The sequence below is a fragment of the Pollachius pollachius genome, assembly GCF_949987615.1.
Source record: "Pollachius pollachius genome assembly, chromosome: 8".
Taxonomy (NCBI): Eukaryota; Metazoa; Chordata; class Actinopteri; order Gadiformes; family Gadidae; genus Pollachius; species Pollachius pollachius.
In genome coordinates, this window is record NC_136941.1 from 1,307,353 (window position 1) to 1,333,660 (window position 26,308).

Genomic DNA, 26,308 nt, shown 5'->3' on the forward strand with positions numbered 1-26,308 from the left:
AGCGCTGTCTATCCAGTGTACTATTCCGGGAGAAAAGGGGGAAAATAATACCTTCAAGATTGGTTATTCCTATCTAAAACCTTCCACCACCAGCCCGTGAGGAAGCGGCCTTCGCGGTGGAATGTGCTGTTCCAACCTGTGTCCTATTTGTGAATGTAAATGCACATGTAGTCGCAGCCCACCTCTCGGATTCAAAGGGAATATAAGAGCTGAGGCTGACAGCGGAGCTTTACCTCCAAGAAACGGGACCATTTCGAAGGATTTGGACGTCTTCGCCACATCTGAAAGAATCGGAGCCCGTCCAAGAAGGATGGGGGGACTATCTGTGCGCAATCCGGAGCATTGATGATGCGAGGGGGGAGACACATTTCAGCAACAAAAGCGAGGGCAGAGAAGGCCCTTTTGGATTGAAAAAAAACAGCAAGGAACAGCCATCATAAATAAGAAGGAAAATCGCTGAAATTAACCATTTCCAGGGATCAGCGAGAAGCCGAGGCTGGATCCAAGATCCCCGGGGTGATTTAGTGCACATAAAACGAGGCTAAATAACGACGGAAGCGATGGAAATATCACCCATGTAGTTATTTTTAAGTGTAAATATATATTTTCCTTGTGTCCACTGTTCGTCTCTGCGCGGACAAAGACGGGCATTGGGGGAAATCTATAGGAAGTATACTTAAACATAACGAAATGTGGATTATAAAACGTGCCAAAAAGACCCATACCACCGTACGGGCGAGTCGTTCTGACATGCCGAGCTTGTGTCCCTGTCACGGGCGACAGTGAGACGCAAGACCCGGGCCGCGGGATGCAAATTAGCTCCTTAATGCTATATCAATCTGAGAGCCGAAGAGGCGAAGTCCTCACATAGACTCGAAATCACCGGATTACACTTAGTATTGGCACGGGGGTTAAGAAATAAACATTGCATGTGAAGGAAAAGGGAAAAGCCGAGGAGTAGCGAACTGAGAGAGACGGCGGCCTTGGTGTCGTCATCAGCCGTATCCTGCTGCTGACCAACATCTCCACACACACTCGTTATGTAGACACAGCCACAACGTACTCGTTATGCATCAACAATTAAAACACACGGGGACACGTTTTTAACAACAACCAGGGGGGGGGACGACCACAATATCTCTACCAAACCCCGACCACAGCAGACGTCGAACCGCGTGAATGTGGCTGACACTTGTGCCCCCATAACGCGCGGGACCGACAGGGGAATCTAGAAAGAGTTCGTGTTGATTTATCGATTCACCGGCCGCGTCCCGCTTCCCCCGGACCCCTGCTCTCTCTGCTGCGGGAAGATGGGTTGTTTGGGCAACAGCAAGACCGAAGACCAGAGGAACGAGGAGAAGGCACAGAGGGAGGCGAACAAGAAGATAGACAAGCAGCTCCAGAAGGACAAGCAGATATACAGAGCCACGCACAGACTACTACTCCTGGGTGAGTGTGTTTGGAGACATAGCCCTTGATCCCACAGTGTGTCTCTGCCCCCCCCTGTTCCATGTTGATCTCTATGTCATGTTGATCTCTCTGTGCCGTGTTGTTTTGTACCACACATCTTAAACATGGTCACTTTGCCATTGTAGAACATGCCGTAGATTGTGTTGCTGTCTTATCTTGTTGTCTTGATCAGTGACATTATGCTGTGAACTGACACCCTAATGCCACACACGATGCTAACGCGACGATTCAAGGGACAAACGTGCATAATATGATAGTTCTTGTACTGAGCAGCACTGTACATTATAGTCCCAACACTTAAATTCAGTGACGTTACGAGACTGTACTGAGTCGAAAGGCATGAACGTGTATCCGGTTCAACATGTGGTTCGCATGGGGGTGGGTGTGTTTTATTTGTGTTTATTGAATGCGCTTCAGGGACTGTATACTAGGCCTGTTATGCAAGAGATACTGTGACTTTTACCTGCCTGTATCTTTCATAATGGACGAGACCACTTTGAACCGTGGCCATGTATGTGTCTGACCCTGGTTCCCCGTGCCAGAGTAGTCACCATGTCCTGCTGGGAATCATAATAATTGATTAGAGCCGCTGCCCACAGAGCATGTGCACTGGGTGTCATGCACGTATTGATGTCGAGGAGGAAGTTATGACTTTGGAAAGCAGAAGGACAGGACCCCATAGCAGGCTCCAGTCCACCAGAAAGCCCAAACAAACATGTCTGCCATCAACAGTTTGCCTACCTTGCCGTTATACTGTATAAGATGCTGGTTTGACTCAAACCACACGTTATTAGTTCACATGTGTTCTTAACGTGTGCTGTGAAGTCAATGAGTGTTGCTTAGTGATGCTTTTTTTTTTGTAGTCCTTCACATTTAGCCTACAGGATGGGCTTTACAGAATTATGATCTGATCTTTTTAGCCTGTTTAGTTGGCATATTAGTACCAAGTTAGTCTACTTGATTATTGGTATAGTACTCCTGTTCACTGTTCCCTGTTGGAATAAACAACTCACAAACAGGGCACAGGATAGCTTTGTATCCTTGGCTAGCATTGGGCGTCCATATTTGTGGAAAAACGAAAACCACAGAATTATTTTGTGAATTTTCGTAGCCTATATATTTTCTTTGACCATTTGATAAATAGGCAAAATGTGTTGACTACATTTGAACTTCAATTGTGCAGGAGGAGGTTTTCCTGGTATGTGGACAAGTATACAAAGTATTACATGTCCCTATATCTTACACTTATTTTGGGGGATCTTGGAAGTTTCTATTTAGATTTCATTGCCGTGATTCAAAGCCAAAGTTAGCCAGCTTGCTATTATGACACAAGCTGAGGGTGTTGCCTAGACTGTTGCACTGTATTTCCTCTGAACTCGTTAAGCATTGCATGGCAGTGCTTTCCCATGTCATTCCTTTAAATAATTGTGTTTGAAGCAAACCAGCAAGTCATTATTTCTCGAAAGAACAAAATACCATGTGCACTGGCCAGTACATGTACTGAATGATATTAAAGACCACCTAACCATTAGGAACACTAATATGCTTATTTACCGGTATAGGCTATACAAAGTGCAACACGATTTGAGATGTTATTTCTCAATCTAATCCCATATAATTTAATCAATGGCCTTTTGATGTGTACAATCATCCCACGGTTATATGAAGATATGTTTACATGCCGCATGCCATTTCTTTCAAAGATTACACACCTCTCCAGGTATGTCATCCGGGATAGGCTTGTAACTTCTTCCAGCTAGCACATTGTAGGTCTTGTATACGTTTGCTGTGTTGGATCGTCTATATTAATAATAACAACATTAACCTTTTATCATCTATCTATGGCAAAGAACAAGTCATTATGTACGTTATTCATTATGCAGTGGTTTACAAGTTAACAATGTATGCCTCAACTTGGTCGGTTATATCACATCCCCCTCCTGCTAATCAACTGTTAAGTTTAACTTGAGGAGATCCTTCTGTATTATGTTAATACTCAATCTAGAACATCTAAGTGATTTTTGGCCCAACTCGTTTTCTGATACGCAGCCACATGCTTTCGTCTGATTCACGTATCATCAGTCTCATAACATTTCTCTCTCTCTCTCTCTCTCTCTCTCTCTCTCTCTCTCTCTCTCTCTCTCTCTCTCTCTCTCTCTCTCTCTCTCTCTCTCTCTCTCTCTCTCTCTCTCTCTCAGGTGCTGGGGAGTCAGGGAAGAGCACCATTGTCAAACAGATGAGGATTCTTCACGTAAACGGCTTCAATGCAGAGTAAGTTTATTGACGTCTTAATGTGTTTGTTAGACTAACTCTGTGGCAGTTAGATCATGACAAAGTTACTAATTCACTAAATACATAATGAGGTGTTAGTATTATTATGGTATATAGGAGACTAGAGAGTCTTCACTGTGAATCTTCTCCTACTTTATCAATATCCCTTATTGATCAGGCATCCCCTCCCCCACCCCTTCTGAGAGGCGGGAAAACAATAACAGAAACAATGAAAACAACATGTTGTCAACACAAACAAATGATGCATTGTGATTGAAACCTCACACAGCTGTGTTGACACAGGTTGTGTGTAGAATATACTGTCGCCCACAACTGACATTTGCTTCATGTGTTTTCTGTTGACTGGTAGGGTTTCAATGTTTGTTTCTTGGTCCTGTTCTCCATCCCTCACGTTCGGTCAGAAAACGTATTTAAGAGCTCTAGGAAACTGTAGGCCTACCTGAACTGTTTTCAGCAGGAGCCATTTGGTTGAAACATGACCTTTGAACCCTAGTTCAAACACTGGCACATGGGATCCTTATATATTTACTACTTACAATATTTACTTATTGAAGTAAGATAGTATGTTTTTATTTTGTACTGTTACTCTGAACGATGAAGCTCATATTAAATCATGTGGACGGGTTGTTGGGAAGGTTTAGCAAGTTAGCTTGTTTGGTGAGACAAGTGAGGCGGGTTGAGATTGAAACTATTACATCGTAGTACAATGATGTTATTTTAACACATGCCAATACATTATCATATTCTGCTTCTTGGTTTCAGACAACTGTGTGTGCGTGTGTGTGTGTGTGTGTGTGCATGCGCGTGTGTGTGTGGCTTGTGACCGAGCTCATGACTCCACCTCAATGAGCTTTGTGTAATTTATTCTCCCATCTCTGAAATAATTGAAACTATGTGGTTTATTGTGTGTGAAGTGTTATTCCTGTATGTTCTTTAGTTATTATGTTCAAATTCATCGCATTAATGTTTGTGGATTATTGTCTGTTTGCAATCAAACCTATTTTTAAGTCGTTAAGTCGCATTTTTATTGTGTTCTTAAATGTGCCAAGTGAGATTATTTTGTCATTTTAGGATTAGTGGGAAAAGATTCAGATCTAGAGCACAGTGGTCAAATCTGAGTTTGACTCCAACCATCTGTTTATCCAGGTAGCCATATTATATATTGATGTATATTTGATTTGGTAGCTTATCCAGACTATCCTGCTATGAGGATTTTACGATGGATAAGTCTTTATAAAGCTTTCCTCATAAAGTATTGGGTATTAATTATTAATGTGTACATAGCTGCTGTACTTGTTGAATTAAGTTCTCTGTCTGACTCCCTATCCGAAAAAATATATAAAATAAAAAATGAACCCAAGAAAAGCCACTTCCGGATTTTTAGGAAAGTATCTCAAATCGATAATTTACTTCTCTTTATAGTAGCGCATGAATTCCTTGGTTTGTATTTATGTGTGTTCACCTCACTGTGGCTTTGAGCGATTGAATGGACGCGGTCTAAATGAGGTGGCCTATGTTCTGATCAAACACATCTACCTGGATCTCACGGCTACATCCTCAGTCTGTGCTCGCTCTGACCTGTTCATTAGATAAGCCATTTCACAAGATCCCCAAGTTAAACATCTTTGTCTTTAAAACAGGGATGTTTTGATGCATTGCTTGGACCTTTTACGTTATGAAGATTAGTTAAGTGTCCCCCTGCAGTAGAAACCTTTTCAAGGATTTCCAATTGGCCATGACTCTCCACATTCCCTAACTGCAAATAGTCGATCTGGCTTCAGTTTAAGCCTGGGAAACGTGTGCAGTGTTATTCACCAATGACCAGGCCCTAACTTAACCTGCTGGACCACTGACACCAACGATATTATGAACTAACTGATATCTGGGCCGCTGTATGTCAGGCCTACAGGTAGACTTCTGTGTCCTGCTAGGCACCCTGAATGGAGGGAAACCCTGTGACAGCAATGTTAGATAGGACGGTGTTGCTGTGCTGTTTACCAATGTCCTGGGCGGGAAGGCTAGGCCTTTGTAACAGTCTCTAAACAGAGGAGCAAGTAAGGTTGGGGTTGATGGCATCTCGAAGGTAATTCAGGATGAACTGCGGTTGCCGTCAGAGAGTTTTTGTGGTTGTGGGGTAGGGTGTGGGGTAGGGTACTGGCTAAGGCAGTTTGATTCCAGCTGAAAAGGTATCCACAGACTACCCTGTAGAGACTAAATCCTAAACGCTGTCTGCTACCAAATGACATGCGTAGGACTTTACTGTATGCCACTTTGAGTAAGTCACTTCTTAAAAGCGTCTACTAAATAGGAATAGGAAGCGGTATTTGAGAAGCTATAACTTAAATGAGGATCAAGAGGACACATCACCCATTGTTGTTCTCAAATGAGGAAGATCAACACAATGGATGATTTGGCATAAATTAAATTGAGTTGTGACAGATAACCGGTCGCTGTGACAGGTATACTGCACAGAAAATAACCGAGTCAGGCAGAGAGATGTTCAACTTCACTGTTTTTAAGAGGCGGCCCGACCATTTAAACTTTTAAATATTTTCATATGCAAAGCTAGAAACCAACTCTGCCAGTAGGCGGCCATGTTGGCATGGAGCTAATGGACATCTAGGATCTCGCTTTCTCGCACTAAAGAAATAGTACTTAGCATTATGTAGCATCTTATCCTAGCGTTCTCTGTTGTATACGGGGAATGGGTTAACCTAGCGATTGTTAGTGCTTGACTTTGCTCTATGAACATCCTTACTCTACCGGTATTGTGAATTCTCTTTCTTCTGACAAATTTATTTATTGTAAGTCGCTTTGGATCAAAACGTCTGCTAAATCTGGATTAAAAACGTCAACAATCTGCCTTCACTTTTGTGAAGCCTACATTTCCAGGTGAATCTCCCAGCCCTCCTTCAAACACCTGCGGGAGATCCTCAGTGAACCATCTGTGTTTCATCAAGTGTAAAGACTCCATTACAATGAACAGGGTCAGGGGCCTTGCTCCTATGGGGCCCCTGAATCGCACTGTGTTTTGGAAAACGGAACCTTGAAGCTGAGATTACATGTCTTGCCTTTAAGTAACTTATGCCATTTTTTTTTGGTTCTGCTTTCTATCTTTTTTTACTCTGCATTTGTTTCAGTGTTGTTACAATGTCACTGATCCTCTGTCTTTGTTTGCTTATGTTTTTCAGAGAAAAAAGACAGAAAATACACGACATTAAGAATAATATTAAAGAGGCCATTGAGGTAAGTGCCAGTTTACCAAAGATTCCAGCCTACCGCCACACCATAATAGCATCGGATGTCTGGACAACAACGATGGTGTAAACGCCTCACACGTTTTCTCCTTGTTAAACACAGAATATTCTTGAATATTCATTACGTTGAGCTAAAGGATCGTTTATAGGGCTTGTCATCTCAACGTAATTAAACGAGATCTGATATGAAGACATAATGACACTGCACTAACCATTGCATCAGAAGATCTCTCCATCCTTGGATTACCTACTTAATTGCTCTCAATCCAGTTCCTTCCTAAAGTGTGTGTGTGTGTGTGTGTGTGTGTGTGTGTGTGTGTGTGTGTGTGTGTGTGTGTGTGTGTGTGTGTGTGTGTGTGTTGCAGACCATCATAACGTCTATGAGTACCCTCAGACCACCAGTGCTGCTCGCCTGCCCACAGAACCAACATCGGCTCGAATACGTCCTCAAACTCGTCAGCCAGAAAGACTTTGAGTTTCCTTCTGTGAGTTGGATTATGGTGAATGTTTTCCCTTGCTCTTTGCCTCCCTCTGATTCTCCTCAACACGCACGTTCGCACAAACCCGAGTCATTCATTCAAAGCAGAGCTGGGTTCGGAGCGGTCACCTGATCGGGAACACACGCAAATACAAGCCCTGAGGCTGATGGTGGATCTGCACACGATTCCCACCCAGAACGGGACGACTGGAACAGGAAGAGAAAGTAAAACTGAACAGTGAACGTATGACTCGACTAGCAATGGGAGGACAAAAGAAAATAGTGTAGTGCAAAGGGAGACGTGTCGCCTGGTGGGACGATGGGTATCTCTTTTGCGGGCCGCAGAAATGTTCGCGCGCGGCAACGAATGAGTACGTTTGTACACAGACCTGCACCCAGGTCTGAGGCACCCTCCGAGGGTCTTCACCCGGCCCACCGGAGGCTCGACCTTAGGGCTGGGCGATTCATCGAATTTCGATCCCGATTGCGAGTTCAGCGTCAGACGATCACAAAACTAACATAATCGAGTTTTAGATTTTGTTTTTATTATTATTTTTTTTTTATGTTTTATAGAAAGCGAAGATCAGCTGGATACATTTCTGTACATTATTTTAGATTTGAACATTTTCTTTTTGTGTATTATTTTTAAGACGAAATTTCAAAGTTCTCAGTTACAAAGTGTTTTTGGGAGAGACATGCCGAATAAATACATCATGTTTTCAAACTCAAAAATAATCATTTGAATGATCGGGATTTCAATCTTGACCAAAATAATCGTGATTATGATTTTTTCCATAATCGAGCAGCCCTACTCTACCTGTTGCTCTAGTCTACGAATGGGATCTAAAACGGTGTGCTTCAATCAGCATCAGTCGACGCCGTGCACTGTATTCCCAAACCTCCGCCCAGGTAAAGGTGTGCAGTGGGAGTCGAGGTTCACTAATGATCTGCTGATTGATTGTCTGCGTGTCGTATACTCCCAGTGGGTGTCATGTCTTTAGGGTGGCCCTTTATATTCGGTTAGACATGCAGAAGTTGTGTGTTCTTAAAAACACGGTCGTACCAACACCTCTATATGGTCCTAATAGTAATAATGGAAATCCTTAATCATCCCAACGTTGGAGACTGAGCGTGCACTTGATGAAACACAATAATTAAATCTAACGTTGCTGTGTCACACAAATCTCTCTTACAATGATCATCACATGCAGTCTTCACTCATAATCGTAGTGTGATTAATCATGTCCTCCATAGCAATGTATACACACAGATACAGAAACACACAGCTACAGATACACACAGAAACTCCCAGATACATTAACACATAAACAAACAGTTACTTTGGTACATACACAGACACACATGGACACACACAGACCTCACAGTTACTCAAAGATGCATAGCGTTCGCTGTCAACACACAGCCTCCCTGGCCTCTAACCTGATTGGACGGTTCGCAGCCACCGTACCCACACCCCTCCCCTTTTCACTTACAAACTCGCCTCTCACAGTGCTCCACTTAAGCAGCAATTATTCATTATTTTGTTTCTCTCTCTGTCTCTGTCTCTGTCTCTGTCTCTCTCTCGCTCTCTCTCAGGAGTTCTACGACCATGCTAAGTCACTATGGCAGGACAACGGCGTGCGAGCCTGCTTCGAGCGCTCCAACGAGTATCAGCTCATCGACTGTGCGCAATAGTAAGTACAAAATGCCTTGCTCGAAGACGACGGCAGCCTTGTACCCTCGTAGACGCCGGTGTCTGTTTGGGGTTCGGTGGATGCGTGGAATGGTACAACCGGGTCATACAGAACACGCTGTGACTGCGGTTGGCTGTTCAACCGAAACTGGGCTCAGGCAGCACAGCAGTTAGCGGAGCAGGCCGGCTCCAACATGGCGGAGCACAGCAGTTAGCGGAGCAGGCCGGCTCCAACATGGCGGAGCACAGCAGTTAGCGGAGCAGGCCGGCTCCAACATGGCGGAGCACAGCAGTTAGCGGAGCAGGTCGGCTCCAACATGGCGGAGCACAGCAGTTAGCGGAGCAGGCCGGCTCCAACATGGCGGAGCACAGCAGTTAGCGGAGCAGGCCGGCTCCAACATGGCGGAGCACAGCAGTTAGCGGAGCAGGCCGGCTCCAACATGGCGGAGCACAGCAGTTAGCGGAGCAGGCCGGCTCCAACATGGCGGAGCACAGCAGTTAGCGGAGCAGGCCGGCTCCAACATGGCGGAGCACAGCAGTTAGCGGAGCAGGCCGGCTCCAACATGGCGGAGCACAGCAGTTAGCGGAGCAGGCCGGCTCCAACATGGCGGAGCACAGCAGTTAGCGGAGCAGGCCGGCTCCAACATGGCGGAGGCTGAGTCATCTGAAGAGAAGAGGGAGAGCAGACTGGATGGGAGTGTGTGGGAGGGGGGGGGAAGAGGACTAAATCAGTTCTTTCAGACCACAACGCACTGGCTTGAGTCCCCCTGTGGACTGGTGGTTATTACAGGCGTGTCATCTTAGTGGCTTGGGTTTCCTTATTGCATGTAAAGGTTTGTTCACGTGAGGAATAGACTCCTTTTTGGAAGGTAGCTGAAATGGTAAAGTCTGTCCCTCTGTGCACACAAGGGCTCCACACTTATCCTGCTTTTGCATTGTCTCCACTTCCTTTGTGTCTCTCTCTCTCTCTCTCTCTCTCTCTCTCTCTCTCTCTCTCTCTCTCTCGTGTGCATTCTGTCCGTCCGTCTCACTCTTTCTTACAATCTGTCCGTCTTAAAATAATAAAAACTCTCCCAAAAAAAACAAACATCCCGCCAAAGTAGATTGTGAACCGATAGCCTAAGAATAGTCCCCGTGGTTCGGTTGCCGTGGTTACCCCGCTGCGGGCCAGGGCGCTTGGGGGCTATTTTTGAAATCCCGCCCCGTAATGACAGACAGACAGACAGACAGACAGACTCTTTCATTCTGTCTGTCACTGTCTATGTCTGTCCGTCCCTGTCTGTCTGTCTGTCTGTCTGTCTGTCTGTCTGTCTGTCTGTCTGTCTGTCTGTCTGTCTGTCTGTCTGTCTGTGTGTGTGTCTCGGCACACAGGAGATGTGTGTTCCTGTGCCTGTATGTCTGTCCGAGCGCGTCTGTCTGTCTTGAGTTTAACCGGTTTGTTTCACACTGAACCGAATGTTCTTTACTTATTATATTTATACCCGGCCCAGATACAATAACAAGCGATTTTTTTTAAAGTATGTTTATTATCTGTCCGCTGAAAGGGAACAAACATGCCGATGAATTGTTGGAAGGCCCTGAGTGGAGTCTCTGTTTAGAGCACACATGACCCAGGCTCCTTTCTGCTCTCCACAGCTTTCTGGACAAGATCGACATTGTGAAACAGAACGACTACACTCCCACAGACCAGGTGAGATCCACTGTCCGGGTACCATGATAGTGGGGGCAAGGTGCTCGGGGTACCGTTCTGTGATGGGACCGGTCTCCCTAACGCAAGAGACCAGTTGTCTGATGTACTGTCGTTCTCCCAGGATCTACTCAGATGCAGAGTGCTCACCTCCGGGATCTTTGAGACAAGATTCCAAGTGGAGAAGGTCAATTTCCAGTGAGTAACAAATAATAATACAATCAATTAAGAAATGGTACATTCACATTTACAATCACATTGAGGGCGTTTAGCAGACCATTTATCCAAAGCAAGCGAATTACAATAAGTACATTTGTCAGAAGAAAGAGGAAAAAACAATACATCGCTGTCGGTACAGTTCGGATGTTCATAGAACCAAGTGCCGAGCATGAACAATCGGAATGGTTAACCCATTCCCCGTATAAAACAAAGATAGCTAGGATAAGGACTATCAATGCTAAGTACTATTTTTAAGTGCCAGAGTCGGTGCCAAGTAATAAGCTCAATTTCTAACACAACTTCACCAAACATCTTCAAAGCCACACTACACACTAAGACAAATGTAGATGCATGTTTAGTTGGGATGGGTTCCCAGGCACCCTGAGCCACAGCGACACAGTGGTTCCTAGCTTCTCCACCAGGGGGAGCCATTTGTTTTGTTTCTCCTGTGCTGAGCTGATGATCCCCCTCTCTGACCCACTCAGTATGTTCGATGTCGGGGGACAGAGGGATGAACGCCGAAAATGGATCCAGTGCTTTAACGGTAACCTGATGCAGCGATCGATTGAATGATTGATCTGGCCTTTTGTGTCTGTTTTGCTGCCTTTTATCCCCATTCGGGTATTTGCTGTCCTTGTAAACTCCTTCCTTCTTTCTTTCGTTCTTGTTCTTATTTTACTCTTTTCGTTCTTTTCTTTACTTTTTCTTTCCTTCTTCATTTGTTTCTTTATTTTTTTCCTTTATTCTTCATAAATTGTTTCCTTCATTCTCTTTCCTATTTCATTTCTTTCTTTCGTTGCTTCGTCTGTCTGTCTGTCTGTCTGTCTGTCTGGCTCCATGACTCCATGAACATGACTGTCTCTCTCTCCCCATGACACTGACCAACCATCTGTCTGTCTGTCTCTCCCGCTGACCGCCTGTCTCTGTCTCTCTCTCTCTCTCTCTGACCGTCTCTCTCTCTCTCTCTCTGACCGTCTGTCTCTCTCCCTCTGCCCGTCTGTCTCTCTCTCTCTGACTGTCTCTCTCTGTGGCCCTTAGACGTGACGGCCATTATCTTCGTGGTGGCCAGCAGCAGCTACAACATGGTGATCAGAGAGGATAACCAGACCAACCGTTTACAGGAGGCCCTCAACCTCTTCAAGAACATCTGGAACAACAGGTGAACACTCACTCACTCACTCTCTCACTCACAGAGACAATCACTCACTCTCTCACTCACAGAGACAATCACTCACTCACTCACAGAGACAATCACTTACTCACTCACTCACTCACTCACTCACAGAGACAATCACTTACTCACTCACTCACAGAGACAATCACTCACAGAGACACTCACTCACTCACTCACTCACTCACTCACTCACTCACTCACTCACAGAGACAATGACTCACTCACTCACTCACAGAGGCACTCTTTCACTCACTCACTCACAAAGACAATCACTTACTCACTCACTCACTCTCACACACACTCCCTCAAACGAACACTCACTCACTCACTCACGCATGCACGCACGCACGCACAAACACACACACGACTGGATCTAACCTTGTGCGTTCTCCAGGTGGCTGCGGACCATCTCCGTCATCCTGTTCCTCAACAAGCAGGACCTTCTGGCCGACAAGGTTCTGGCGGGAAAGTCCAAAATCGAAGAATACTTTCCCGAGTTTGCGCGCTACACCACACCGGACGACGGTGAGTGGCGCTCCAAGACCTGCACTGAGGCGCGTTCAAGGCCGGCACCGGGGTGTTTAAATGAGTACACAGTGTGGTACCTAGAGCTATGTGTGGTTCTCCTGAGCCAATGTGCCCCCACAGAGAGCTGTAATCGGATAGGAAGCGACTTTAAAGGGCATTCAAGTGTTTGATTAAGTAAAAACGGTAGTCCAACTGATCCCAACTTGACGGTGGGCTTAGTTTTGGCTCCTTTACCCAGTATAGTAAGTTATTTATGCCCTTGCATTTCATTTTCGGTGTTTTCAACACATATATGGTCAAGATTAACTCTTTTCCATATAAATGGATTTTCCCCCTAAACGGAGACACTTCATGTTTTGTTTATGAGCGAAACCCTCGAGGAAACGAACAGACATGACGTTTTGTAAAAGTGGGATGACCAGACGTCCCACACTGCCTGGGGCCATCCCAGCTGTAAACACTAGTGAGCCTCAACAGGTGCTTGGGTGTCCCACTTCCAGACACCGTCCCAGATACGTCTCTAAAATAGACTCCTGTAAAGAATCATCTGCCTCCATTTCTGTCCCGTAGAAGCGAGTGCAGTCTCTCTTGCGCTGTAATTGTATATCTAAAGATTTTCTTTATCCACCCGGCCAACGTTGCCATAAGGACATCCAGGCGGATCGATGTGAGTGCCTGCAAATGGCCTTGAATAGACTAGCATTGACGCCGGTGTCTCGGCCCCACCTCAAGTCTGATGTGCTTTAGAGGAAGAGAGTGTACCGGCCTCAGTGATCTCATCACGAGGATTATAAAACAACGTCTCCCTTTCGCTTCGGTGACACCGAGACGTCTTCCTGACTCTGTGGCCCTCATCCCAGATGGGAGATCTCAGGTCGTTATGATTCTCATGAATGCTTTAACGTCTGCTCGTCTTCCTCTACAGCGGCACCGGAGCAGGGGGAGGATCCGCGGGTCACCAGGGCAAAGTACTTCATCAGAGATGAGTTCCTGGTACGTTCCGGAGCCGAAACAAACGACATGAATGGTGCCTCTGTCTTTATTGCATAAAGGAGTGGCAGACTATCTTCTGTGCATGGATGGGCTGTATTGAGACTGTGTCATATTGATGCTGGATACCCATGTCCATTCGTCCAGCTCCGCTGGTGGAACATGGCTTTAACACTGACAGGAGTTGGAGGTTCGATGCCCCGGCCCAGGTCTAGTGTGTGTGTGGAACATGTCCTTCAATTAGGTGTCGATGTGCAGAGTTAGAAGAGGGCAAACGCCTGCGCACAACCTCCACTACACGATGACTTAAAGAGTGGTCTGTGTTTCTGTGTGTCTGTGTGCGTGTCTGTGTGTGTCCCTGTGCGTGTGTGTGTGTGTGTGTGTGTGTGTGTGTGTGTCTCCCTGTGTGCGTCCTTGTGTGCGCGCGGTGCAGAGGATCAGCACGGCGAGCGGCGACGGCCGCCACTACTGCTACCCCCACTTCACGTGCGCCGTGGACACGGAGAACATCCGCCGCGTCTTCAACGACTGCCGGGACATCATCCAGCGCATGCACCTGCGGCAGTACGAGCTCTTGTGATTGGCCGGTGAGGACGGCGGGCGCGGCGCCGAGGGATCCGGGCGCCGCCCAACAGAACCCACACAGATTGTACTCTGAACCCTCCGACCTCCGACCCCTCCAGTGTCCTCCCCCTCCCTCCCTCCCCCCCCCCTCTCTTTCTCTCCCAGCCACGCAGGGGAGAGCGTGTGAATCGAGCCCCACAGAAAAGAAACGTTGCCGATTCAGAACTTGTGCCAGCGCAATGAACCCCTGCTCTAAGCCCCAGCACCACCCATCTCTCAGCGCCTAACCCCCAACACCACCCATCTCTCACTACCTAACCCCCAGCACCACCCAGCCCTAAGCCCCTTACCCCAACACCCCCTGTCCACACTAAGAAGATAAGTCTAATGCAGAGCATGGGGAGGGCTAAAGAGATGCTCCGCTGTATTCTGACATCAACACCTTTGGGCCAACGACTCCCCCCCCCCCCTCCACTCTGCCATGATCTTCCCCTCATTGTGACCATCTCCCCCATCCCAGTGCCATCCCAGTGCCATCCCAGTGCCATCCCAGTCCCCTGCCAACTTCATCGCCACTGTTTGTTCAAAAGGCGGAGTTCAGTTTCATATTGAGGAGGAGGAGGAGGAGGAGGAGATTTTTAATATTTGAAAAGAGAGCTACTTAATGCAGTGCAACCTGGAAAGAGATTATTGTTGAAATCCTGCATATAGAGTATATACATGTCACCACAGATCAGCTGAAATTCACTGTATTTAAGAAATAAACTAAAAAGAAAAAAAGACAACAAAAAAAAAAAAGCACTGTGCCCAGGAATGAAAGTGATCTCTCGGCAGAAACATGAACAGGCAACGCCAACGCTTGGCATTTAACATGCACTTTCACATACACACACACACGCACACACACTCACACAGGTTACACTTATAAACCCGCAGTATGGCCATGGCACACAGAAACGATCACACACGTACTTAATCCCTGACTGCACCGTGGCCCCGGGCCCCTCGGAGCCCTGAACCACACCCTGTGCTGGGCTCCAAGCCACCGCCGCCCACCGGGGGCCCCTACTGGTCCAGCTGGGAGGGCCGACTGGGAGGTTGGCGGGCTGTTCCCAGCGGAGCGCTTTGAGGGGAGAGCTGGAACCCGCCGCCAAACGCCGCCGAGGGCCCCAGTGTCTCCACGCCCACGGACTGACTCTAGGACCGTGGGGAGACTGAGCTCCGAGAGGCCCCCGGGTCCCGATCTGGAGAAAAAGGACCCACAGCAATGTATTATTATTATTATTATTATTATTATTATTATTTTGTTTTTTTGGTTTGGGGGACATTGGGGGGGTGCGGTGTTTGAACCCCTTTGACAGGGAGGAGGACGCTGATCACTGATCCGTCTGACCGGGGAGGGGTCCGGGCCGATCGTGCAGCCGGTGGACTTTGCGTTGGTGGGAGAGCGCAGCGTGGCGAGAGAGAGGAACCGAACCGAGATGTGTCGTGTCGTGTTGAACTGAAAAAAAAAAAAAAACTCCTCCTGGAAGAAAAAGAAAAAAATAAAGAATAAATAAAAACGAAAAAAACCCGCCAACTTTTACAGAACTGGTCCAAGGGAGAGCAGATCGCCGCCTCCTACGCCACAGGACCGTATGAGGTCCAGAGCCCGCGTCCTGGTCGACCCCGTTTCACTTTCCAGTCCGCTCGGTTTTTATGTTTCATTTTGTTGTTTTCTTTTCTGTGTGGACTCTTCAGCCGTTGTAGCCTTTGAGCTATCAGTCTTTTCTTCAGCCTTTGTGTCTTTCAATCAATCACTCCCCCCTCCTCCCTAACCACCTTTTACCGCCTGTTCTTGTATGTTCCTGCCTTCCTGCCTTCCTCCCTTGGTCTGCTCTTCTTCCCTAAGGTTTTCGTTCCCTTCCGCTTCTCATCCCCTTTCCTCTCATTTCGCTTACTTTCCTCTCTCCTCCTCCTCCATCCTCTCTCCTCTCCCCTCCTCTCCATCCTGTGTCCTCTCTCCTACTCTCCCATCTCTCTCTCCCCCCACCACCACCACTTCCTCCACTGAGCAGCTGATGAGTCTTTGTTTCTTGTTTGTGTGGGGGGAAAAAAAACGAATCCTTCAAACGGAAAAAACGACTAAATAAAAAAACTGAAGAGGATGACACAAAACGATGACACTAATCTCCCCCTCTCCCCTCCCCCCCTCCCCCCGTCCCCCTTTCCCCCCCGTCCCCCCCCCCCGCGGCTTTTTCGTGTGTCCGGCTTTAATTTACTGCTGAACTATTATTCTTGTACAGACTGTAAAATGTATTATTTTGTACAACTTTATTGATAAAAACATGAACTTTTAGAAGATCCCTGTGCCTTGATCACGGCTGTACGTGTATAATGAGCTAACGTGGGAGTCCCACTGCGCTGTATAGCTTGGCCAATCCCCTCCCTCCTAACTGTCCACCCTTTATCGGTGTCTCTCTCTCTCTCTCTCTCTCTCTCTCTCTCTCTCTCTCTCTCTCTCTCTCTCTCTCTTCCCCCCCCCCCCCCCCCCCCCAGGGAGTACAACCATCCAATTCGTTATTTCTCTCCCTCCTTCTCCACCCCCTGTCCTTATTATTTAAATGTCTATTTTTGGATCCATATACCCAGAAAAGATGAGATATATGAAATGTATATGGGTTTAAAAAAAAAAAGTATTTTATTAGAATCTGAATGAACCTTGACTAACTGTACACTCAGTAGTGTGTGTACTACTTATGTAATAACTTAAGTTAATAACTTAATAACTTAAGTTAAGTCCTTTCAAACAAAACGGTGTTCAGGTTTCTGTTGCTTCATCTGGAACATCTGCAAAATACATTTTAAAGGGTTTAAGAGGAGTCAAGTGTCATTTACCATTTTATTTTCTGTCTTTTCTATTTTATTTTTTACTTTAATGGTGATGTGAAAGACCCACATGCAAATCGATGCTTGTTTCTACGCAAACTATTTTTCTTTTGCTACGGAAAGATAAAATAACACAAAAATATATATATTGATTTTGATTTATTATTTTCTGATGGGGGAAGGGGGGGGTGTGTGCTCCGACCGGCCCTGCGCGACAGGCGGCCTGTACAGTATTAACATCTTTCACTTCTGTGCCCTAGTCTTCATCTTACTGTGTAGACCAGATATGGGTCTCTCTACTTTCTGAACAGGAGCTCCGACAAATAAAAGTTTTTTTGGTGCAGACAGAAACAGATCCGTCATTACACACACACACACACACACACACACACACACACACACACACACACACACACACACACACACACACACACACACACACACTTTCATTCCTTTATTCAATACAGGTGACTTCCATTGATGCGTTTGTTTAGGCTGGTTGACAATTTCAGCAGAACTTCTGCACAGGACACGGTTCATCATAACACACTTGCTACACAATATGGACTACATTCATTCCACATAACACCAACCTGGCCTACTTAAGAACTTTTTCATGTTGAATGACAATGCTTTAATTCTGTGGCAGGTTTAGTCAGACTCGTTTAGTGCAAGGTACCAAATGATCTCAAATCAACTTGTGAAAATATTAATAATTAACTGTTAGAGCACTTGCATTATAGGCGACAAAAATGAATCTGTAGTTTTCTTGCACACACCAATTACTTCGATTCATATAGCTTTGATGTTTGGGAAGATAAAAGTGGAAACTTTTTGCATGTGCGTCCGATTTAATGTTTAGAAATATTTTGTACTCAACTTGAATGTTAAACATTGCTCATTTATTAGAGGCAACTATTAGACTAGCATACACATTATGAACCACGACCAGGCAAAACAACGACGCGTAACCCTTTTGCCAATGCAGAGGAGATCAACTCTGAATCCAAATATTCCATTCCTTAATTAGAGCACGAGCCTGAATAAAGGAGAGATGAAGGTCTTTAAATTAAAAACTCGCATACATATTTATTTTATTTATACTTATGAGGGCCTGCCACTACAAAGACTCATCATGCATCCAAAAATGTAAAACCGGTTCTCCATTATCTATCATCTGTTACATTTCCATCGGTATCTCGTTCACAGACGCAGGCTCTTCCTGTATTCTCCTGTCACGAGCAGGATCCAGCTGCAGCCCGTGGGCGGGGCCTATGGTGTTGCAATGGGGCCTGTAGTGTGGCAGGTCCGGTTTGGACGTTTTGCGTCACAGTCGGCCCCTAACTGCCCAAGTCGAGCGTTTCAAAGATCATTTTTCTTCTTAAATTTCAATAAAATAATTAATTAATAATAAATAATCGAATTAAAAAATATATAGATAAATATATATATTGCAGCCAATAGCTATATATATGGCTATATATATATGGCTATATATATATATATATATATATATATATATATATATATATATATATATATATATATATATATATATATGGCTATATATATATATATATCTATACATAGAGGGAAAATAACGGATAAAAAACGGATATGCCACACCACAGGCCCAATTGCCACACGATAGGCCTCGGCTCCGGGACTGCAGCTGGATGCTGTTGCCTGTCACCGGCTGTCGCCCCACCGGGCCACGCCTCTCGCCTGACGTCACCCCTCAGGGCCCCGCCCCTCGTGAGACGTCACCAACGTTCCTCCCCGCCCCTCACGTGACGTCAGCTGGCGTTTCCTTCCCCTTCCTCTCGTCTCTCTACGCTGCCGCTTCTGCTGCTCACTAGCCTAGCCTAGCATTACGTTATCAGGCAGTTGTCGTTTGCGGTGCAACGTTTAGTAGTACTCTCCCCCCTCCTCCTCCCGAGGAGAGCCAGCACCTTGCATACGATACCGACATTCCCTGACAGCTGTGGCCCGTCGTCCTCTCCGTCAGCGGGACAGAAGAGACCCCCTCAGCCCGGGGACATGGCTAGACAGGAACAAGTGCTAGTGCTAGAGCCACAACACGAACTGAGGTTCAGAGGTAAGGGCCCCGACACCCAGGAGCCAGCTAGCAGGCTACCAACCATCGGTGTGAATACCTCCGTTTATACCTGCGTGTGTCGCCTTGCGCGGCTGTTTTCCGAACTGGGGGCGTCTGAAAATGAAGGGATTCGGTGATTTCAATCGGTGTGACTGTTGATCGTTGCGCCAATGACAGGTGAACCAGGATTGTGTGACGATGCTAGCCTAGTGGATAGCATCGAGCTAAAGATGCTAGCTTGCAGGACTGGCTCGGCTGTCATTGCAAATGTGAAGCGGGGCCTTTCGGGCTATTTCTTGCCCTGCCGCTAATTTGCCGCCCGTATCCGTTCACACCTCCCTGCTGTGCGTGTTGCAAAGCGTTGACATTCGCCGACCAAGTCACCGTATTGACGTTTGGACTATTCTAGAAATGTCCACAACCACGGAGCCCTGGGGGGGGGGCAAGGCAGGGAGGTTTCACAATATCATGAGGAAGGAGGCTGGAGGGGATCTTGGAGATTATTCAAACGACGGCCCAGCCTGAATAATTTGCTACCTTTTGCATATCCAAGAATGTAAGGTTCTGCAAACCCTAGTGGATTAGCAGCTCATAGTGGCCTAGTTGACGTGGTCTTAAAACTGCTGTTGGATATTTTTTATTATTGTTTAGTTTGATAGGATGAATTGAATATCCCTGAATATGGGCACCATTAGTTGCTTTTTGAAATGTTTACACCTTGATTTGGGAGTTCATTGCAATATCAGGGATAGGCTGGGGAATTTAGTGGATTAATCACCATTGGGTAACACTGATGAATGTTAAACCTGCTTACTACATTCTCCATACTAGTCGTATGCAGAAAACTGTTTAAGTGACATAGGAGAGCTGATAAGCTATATATGGGAAATGCACTCTTATTTCAGTGGTTGATTTGAAACAGGAAGTGCTCCTCCTAATCGTCTAATGAATGGTTGTGTGTGTGTGTTTATGGTTGTGTTGTCCAGGCCCATTCACAGATGTTGTCACTGCCACTCTGAAGTTGGGCAACCCTACAGACAGAAATGTGTGTTTCAAAGTCAAGACGACCGCGCCACGCCGGTATTGCGTGCGTCCCAACAGCGGTGTCATCGATGCTGGAGACTCCGTAAACGTGTCTGGTTTGTAGAAAATACTTTTTGTGTGTGAGGTGTGCCGCTTGCCTGCCAGTCGCTGAACTGACGAGTGTTTCATTAGTTTATCAACAGGCAGCCTCCACCAAGTGGAGCTGGTTCAGGGCCTGTCTGGGACACGGAGTAATAAAACAATGGCACACTTGTTCAACCTAGATATTTCAGCCATAGAAACTGGAAAAATAACATTCTAAAGTGTGGATGATGTAATTAAGGAGACGAAAAAAAACATGTCTGCCATTTATGAGCATGTTAGGGTTTCATTGGTCTATAAATAACTGGCTTCCCTTTTCAGGCTGCATAAACATTGGTATCCTTAATGTAACCTCCTCCTTGTGCTTGATTCTGTTGCTCTTCACAGTGATGCTACAGCCCTTCGACTATGACCCCAATGAGAAAAGCAAGCACAAATTCATGGTGCAGTCCATGCTGGCCCCATACGATATGACGGACATGGAGGGAGTGGTGAGTGGCCCGGCACATATTCTATTATATTTGTCATGTGAAATGATTTAGTAAGACCTCTCTTTTAAATCTTCAGATATTTTGCATAGGTCTGTGCATTCCTCCATCCTGTACCTTATCCGAGTTGTGTGTTTGCCTATACCAGGTTAAACTCTCATGGTTGTGGACGGTGTCGTGACTCATGTGTGTGTAGGGGAACCTAGTTTCCCTGGTGGCACCGTTTACAATCGTACGTTGGTAGAAATGATTGGAAGACGGACCTAGTAGAAGTTAAGAATTACTATTTTCAAATGTGCCGTGCAACGTCGCCGATTTCTTCACCAAGATTCTCCGTGCGTTGCAATCTGTGTGCGATGTCCTTTTGCCATAATTATTAAACAGAGAAGTAAACACTTGACCTGAGTGTCGAGCGGACCACTGACAGCCCAACGTGGACAATAAAACGTTGGTTTTGTGGGTTGTTTTTTCCCGTGTGCAGTGGAAAGAGGCGAAACCCGAAGAGCTGATGGACTCCAAGCTGAGGTGTGCGTTCGACATGCCGCTGGAAAACGATAAAACCGTAAGTTCTCAAGGACTCCCAGTAGCTTCTCAAGACCTTGAACTGTAACTGTCCAAGGTCTCTGCCGAGCGTCGAGCATCGCACGTCTCTCTCTCGTGATTACTGTTACAAGCCACCAGGAAGCCCTGGTCTGCGTGCTTTCCATCGGGATAGTCGGGAAGTACACCTCATTAACATTTCATCACATAAGGAAGGACACATTTAAAAGGATGAACCAGGGCTTTACAAGGGCTCTCCACTTTACATGGGCACTCGTTTTTGAATGGGTGCTGTCTTTTTAAAAATCTATATCAAAGAATTACTAGTTAGCTTTGGTGTATTTTAGGATGCCTTTTTAACACCTTGGCCAGTGATTACTGATGCAAAAATAGCCAATAGAAATCTATTTCTGGCATTTTTTATACCGTGTGTATTTATTAATTTGCAACGTCAAATCTCTATAATAAGGTGACCTTAACTAGTTTTAAAGTGCTAACAGCTCATTACAATTAAGTATCCTTTTGGATGTCTGTTTGCTGGCATTTTGTGGCCTTATGATTACTAAAGTTAACGTGACGAAGGTCGACACGCTTTAATGGTCCAGGGATAATCGTTTGAACGAGAACACAGAAAAAAAGCCCCCACTGCACCAACCAAATAGTCCATAGAAAACGAAAGCAATTTCTTAGTTGCAGTCCGAGTTCTCTTTCGTATCCACAAGCATTCACTTCCTTTAGCATCGCATCCCAGAATCCTCCATTACACTTGTTATTTTGGTTGCTTTGATCATTTTCTCATCCTTTCTTTTTCATCTCCATATCTCTGCACCCCCAATTCCAACCACGTCCAATCCGCTCCTTCTCACCACCACCCCACATCACCTCCACCCCTCAACTCCTCCACCAACCCACCCACCCCTCACCCCCTCATCCCCCACCCCCCCCATCTCCTCTTCCTCCACCCCCCATCTCCTCCTCCGCAGCATGACAGTGACAGCCTCCAACAGTCGGTGTCCTCTCCCGCCCCCGTTAAGACGGAGCACGGGGCGCCGCTGCCCAAGTCGGCCACCAGCGCGGCGTTGGACGACGGCGAGGTCAAGAAGATCATGGAGGAGTGCAAGAGGCTGCAGATGGAGGTCCAGCGACTACGGGAAGAGAACAAACAGATCCGGGTGAGGCCCCGGGGGACGAGGAACGGCTAGCCTGGCCGTCGCCAGACCGAGCTCCGTCGTAGACCGAGCTCTGTCGTAGATTGAGCTCGGTCTGGCGATAGCCAGGCTAGCCGTTCCTCGGCCCCGGGGCCGAGGAACGGCTAGCCTGGCTATCGCCAGACCGAGCTCCGTCGTAGATTGCACGTTGGTCTGGGGAAGCTGCTGTCATTTCCTTGATCAACGGGGCCTAGTTCAAACGACTCCGTACGCGATTGGCTTGCTTGCCGCCGTCGCTTCCCTGTCGTCGTTGTGTCAAACCAGCCGATAGCGCGCCGGGGGGAAAAGCCAGCGTGGTGATTGGCTGACCCCCTTCTCCAGTCCCTTCTGCAGGGTGAATTTGAATGGCCGGCGGAATGGGACGTTTGGGACGACACGGAGACGTTTGACCTGCAGACACGATTTGAACTTTTGTAGTTTAATTTCAGAACCATTTTATGCTATCAGACGTCCAACTTACTTGCCTCCGTTACCCACGTCGTGCTTAGAGGCCGGTGTCGTGAAGTGCAGCTGCTGTTTGTTCCCCAGCTTTTAGAATGGTTGATACTGGGGGAAACTTTAAAGTTCGGGCTGCGTGGTGCTCCCTCTGAAGGTGGCTGTGCAAATCGGACCATGCACAACCTGAGGAAGTATGTCTGAAACTGTGTAAGGACAGAAAGGCATATTTCCGCCCACTCGCCAAGTGTCCGGGGGTTGTAGTACATCAGACTCCGCTCAGACATGCTCAGTTCGTCCTTTGCAGTGGTTGTAAGAAAAAAGTACATAACACGAAAAAGTGTGTGCTACCCATTGAGTGATTCAGTATAATTAAAAAATATATTTTTTATTGTATGCATATATATATTATTTTTTTTCTTTTTATAGGATTAATGTAACATTAATGGCATTATATTGAATTTACCAATATACCGCTTCTATATACTTTCATTCATTGTGATTCACCAGCCATGAGCGATATGTTGTATTATAAACCCCTTTACGCATGGCCTGGAATGGTTGAACACACTTGAATGACGCAGCCCTTAAACCAGCTGTTCAGGACACATCTGAAGCAGAGCAGCGTTTTTCTATTGTTTTGAAGCTGATACTTGTGCAACGGGTGAGCGAGCGACATTCTTCCCGAGTGCAGTAATTGCAGCCAATAGGAGGTGATGATTGACACTGTTTTGAGCACGGTTGAATGGACAATGGAACGGGCACCCAGGGGGTGTGTCTGAAGGAATGAGTCTTGTTTGTTGTGCAACTCTTGGCGCCGTCAGTAGCTGGCAAAACAACCATCAAGCTGTCTCTAGTCATGATAACCTGGGAGATCCAAGCTCGGATACCTAAACGGACACTTTATAAACTAGCCTGGTTTATAATTGTACGCTACGTGATTGATTCGCATGAACGAGTGGCACCGCTGGCGACCTTTGACCTGAATGTTTTGACCTCCACGTGTCGCAGGAGGACGACGTGTTGCGGAAGAGGAAGGTGACGTCGGTGCCGGCGCCCCACCCCCCTGCCTCCTCCTCCTCCATGGCCACGTCCGGCGTGATGGAGGAGGGCCTCAGCACCCGCCTGCTGGCTTTCTGCGTCCTCTTCTTCGTCCTCGGGGTCATCATCGGCAAGCTGGCTCTGTGAAGGCCGGGGACGGACGCTAAGCCGCTTGGGTGACGACGCCCGTGGAGATGTCTCTGTGTCCTTCTTCCTTTTGTTCCTACTCTTGTCTTGTTCTTTCTGGTGTGTTCTTTGCAGTATTTGATGCAATATCACGAGAGGGTTTGAGTAGGAAGGGAAAGATATTTAATGTATGACAAGAAAAACGAAGGCGTGTTTTACCATAAGCAAACACATTATTTAGGCACAGGTATTTACAAAATTTTTTTTTTGGTCACCATCTTTTGATTGTCTCTCTCCGTCCATTCTACCTATCGATCCTTTCTTCTATAACTTGCACAGAAAACCTTTTTATGTAGTGAAGGGAGTGGGGTGTGTCCCATCCCCAAGCCCCGTCTTAATATATCAATGAGTTCACTGGTTCCCCACTTTACCTACACAGAATGCATCAGAGGACGACCGCCTCGCCATGTAATGTTATCTTCCGTTTGATTCTGACAATACATGAACTTGAAGTAAAAGTAAAATCTTTCAATGCAAGACTTTATTTACCCCAAATAAACTACATATTGTCGCCTAAACAGCATCTTGATTAAAAATGTGAGCGAGTAGAAGACATTTGTTTGTTTTGGTTTATTTTACTCTAGCTATAGATGCGAGTGCTGTGTGGAGGAGTTTTACGATAACTGTGTGTTTTGTGTAGGTAGGAAGAGCACAAAGGCTAATGTGTTAATGACCATGCTAAAAGTGGCTACAGTGACCATGGCTCTGTTAAGAGAATGGTCGGCCAATCAGATTCCCTCTACTACACACCAAAAGGCATGTGTAGTCAATCCTAATTGCACCCAAACTCATTTTAAAAAAGTATTTAAAGTATATCTGCCCCAGCTGTTGCGTTTTAATTGAACTTTTTGTTCTTCCAGGCTCTTGAAGACATGGGCATATCTTCTCGTGTTGCACAGTGACCTAGCAGTTCATGAAAATATATCCTGTATACGTTTGCATTTTTGTGGCATCGGTATAGCCCACTTAAAAGTGTGTGTGTGTGTGATCTTAGACTGTTGATAGCTGCTTCCTCAGGTTGAAACGGAAAGAAAGCGCAGTCTGAACATAAGGAGCCTGCTCGTCTGAAAAGTTGTTATGCAAAGCCTATTTGGACATTCACAGTACCCCACTTTACACTGTACAACAGTAGCTTTGGCGTCTCATTCAATTCTGCCCATTGATGGTTATAGTGTGTATATCTATATATATATGTATGTATAGATATGTATATCTATACATATATATGTATTGTTATCTCTATATATATGTATAGATATTATATCTACATATATATGTATTGTTTTTGAAATCCATATAGCTGCAATGCTCCATTGGGCTCTATTTGTTCCACGCTGCAATCTGCATGGAATAAACTGCATTTATTATTTTTCGGGGTGTTCAAATAATTAAAAGGGACCACCTACATTGTGGTTGGTATGGTATGTGAAAATTATGGTTTGTTTTAATTTTTCAACAAAATACAGTTCAAGTGACCCGCAATTCAAATAGCATTTTAAAGTAATTTTGTTGTTTGTATTTTCCTTGCCGAAGGAAGCTTGCAGAGCTGCTAAGACTGAATACACACACTTTAAAAACTGTAACACAGCTTATACTTGCAGATTAAGTTATAACCGCCACACATGTAACCACGGAATAATTGGATACTGTTTTGTATATACATCAAATAAACCAAATGATGAAGAGATCTGTCAGTTATTAACAAAATGCCGTTTACGGAATTGAAGAATAAACCTGATTTATAAGTCATGTAAAATGATGACATGTATAATTTAAATATCAAGCCCCGCCTACCCATGGCTTGAGAAGGAAATTAATTCCTATTTTTTATTCTCTTTCTAGAAGAGATCAAGAGCTTGTTAGCCACGCCCCCACACCCAGACCTACGTCATCCGGCCTTACCCAGGAAGTAGAAAAAAAATAATTTGGGCCAAGGCGAAGTGACAGTGTAGCATAGGTAGCTAGCA

The 26,308-nt window shown here is 45.9% G+C and overlaps 2 protein-coding genes across 2 annotated transcripts; both read left to right on the forward strand.

Annotated features, from left to right (window-relative positions):
* On the forward strand, window positions 1–17,557 carry gnas (GNAS complex locus). The gene is made up of 12 exons (XM_079741886.1): window positions 1–1,449; window positions 3,669–3,741; window positions 6,954–7,008; window positions 7,385–7,504; window positions 9,094–9,191; window positions 10,826–10,880; window positions 11,002–11,075; window positions 11,582–11,640; window positions 12,135–12,255; window positions 12,665–12,795; window positions 13,724–13,791; window positions 14,222–17,557. The coding sequence occupies exons 1-12, from the start codon at window positions 1,311–1,313 to the stop codon at window positions 14,366–14,368; spliced, it is 1,140 nt and encodes a 379-aa protein (XP_079598012.1). The 5' UTR covers window positions 1–1,310; the 3' UTR covers window positions 14,369–17,557.
* Window positions 17,558–19,048: 1,491 nt separating this feature from the next.
* On the forward strand, window positions 19,049–26,026 carry LOC307079724 (vesicle-associated membrane protein-associated protein B-like). Its single transcript, XM_079742222.1, has 6 exons — window positions 19,049–19,318; window positions 20,305–20,457; window positions 20,831–20,934; window positions 21,413–21,493; window positions 22,455–22,643; window positions 24,126–26,026. Exons 1-6 carry the CDS (start codon window positions 19,261–19,263, stop codon window positions 24,300–24,302), a joined length of 762 nt encoding a protein of 253 aa, XP_079598348.1. The 5' UTR covers window positions 19,049–19,260; the 3' UTR covers window positions 24,303–26,026.
* Window positions 26,027–26,308: the final 282 nt, after the last annotated feature.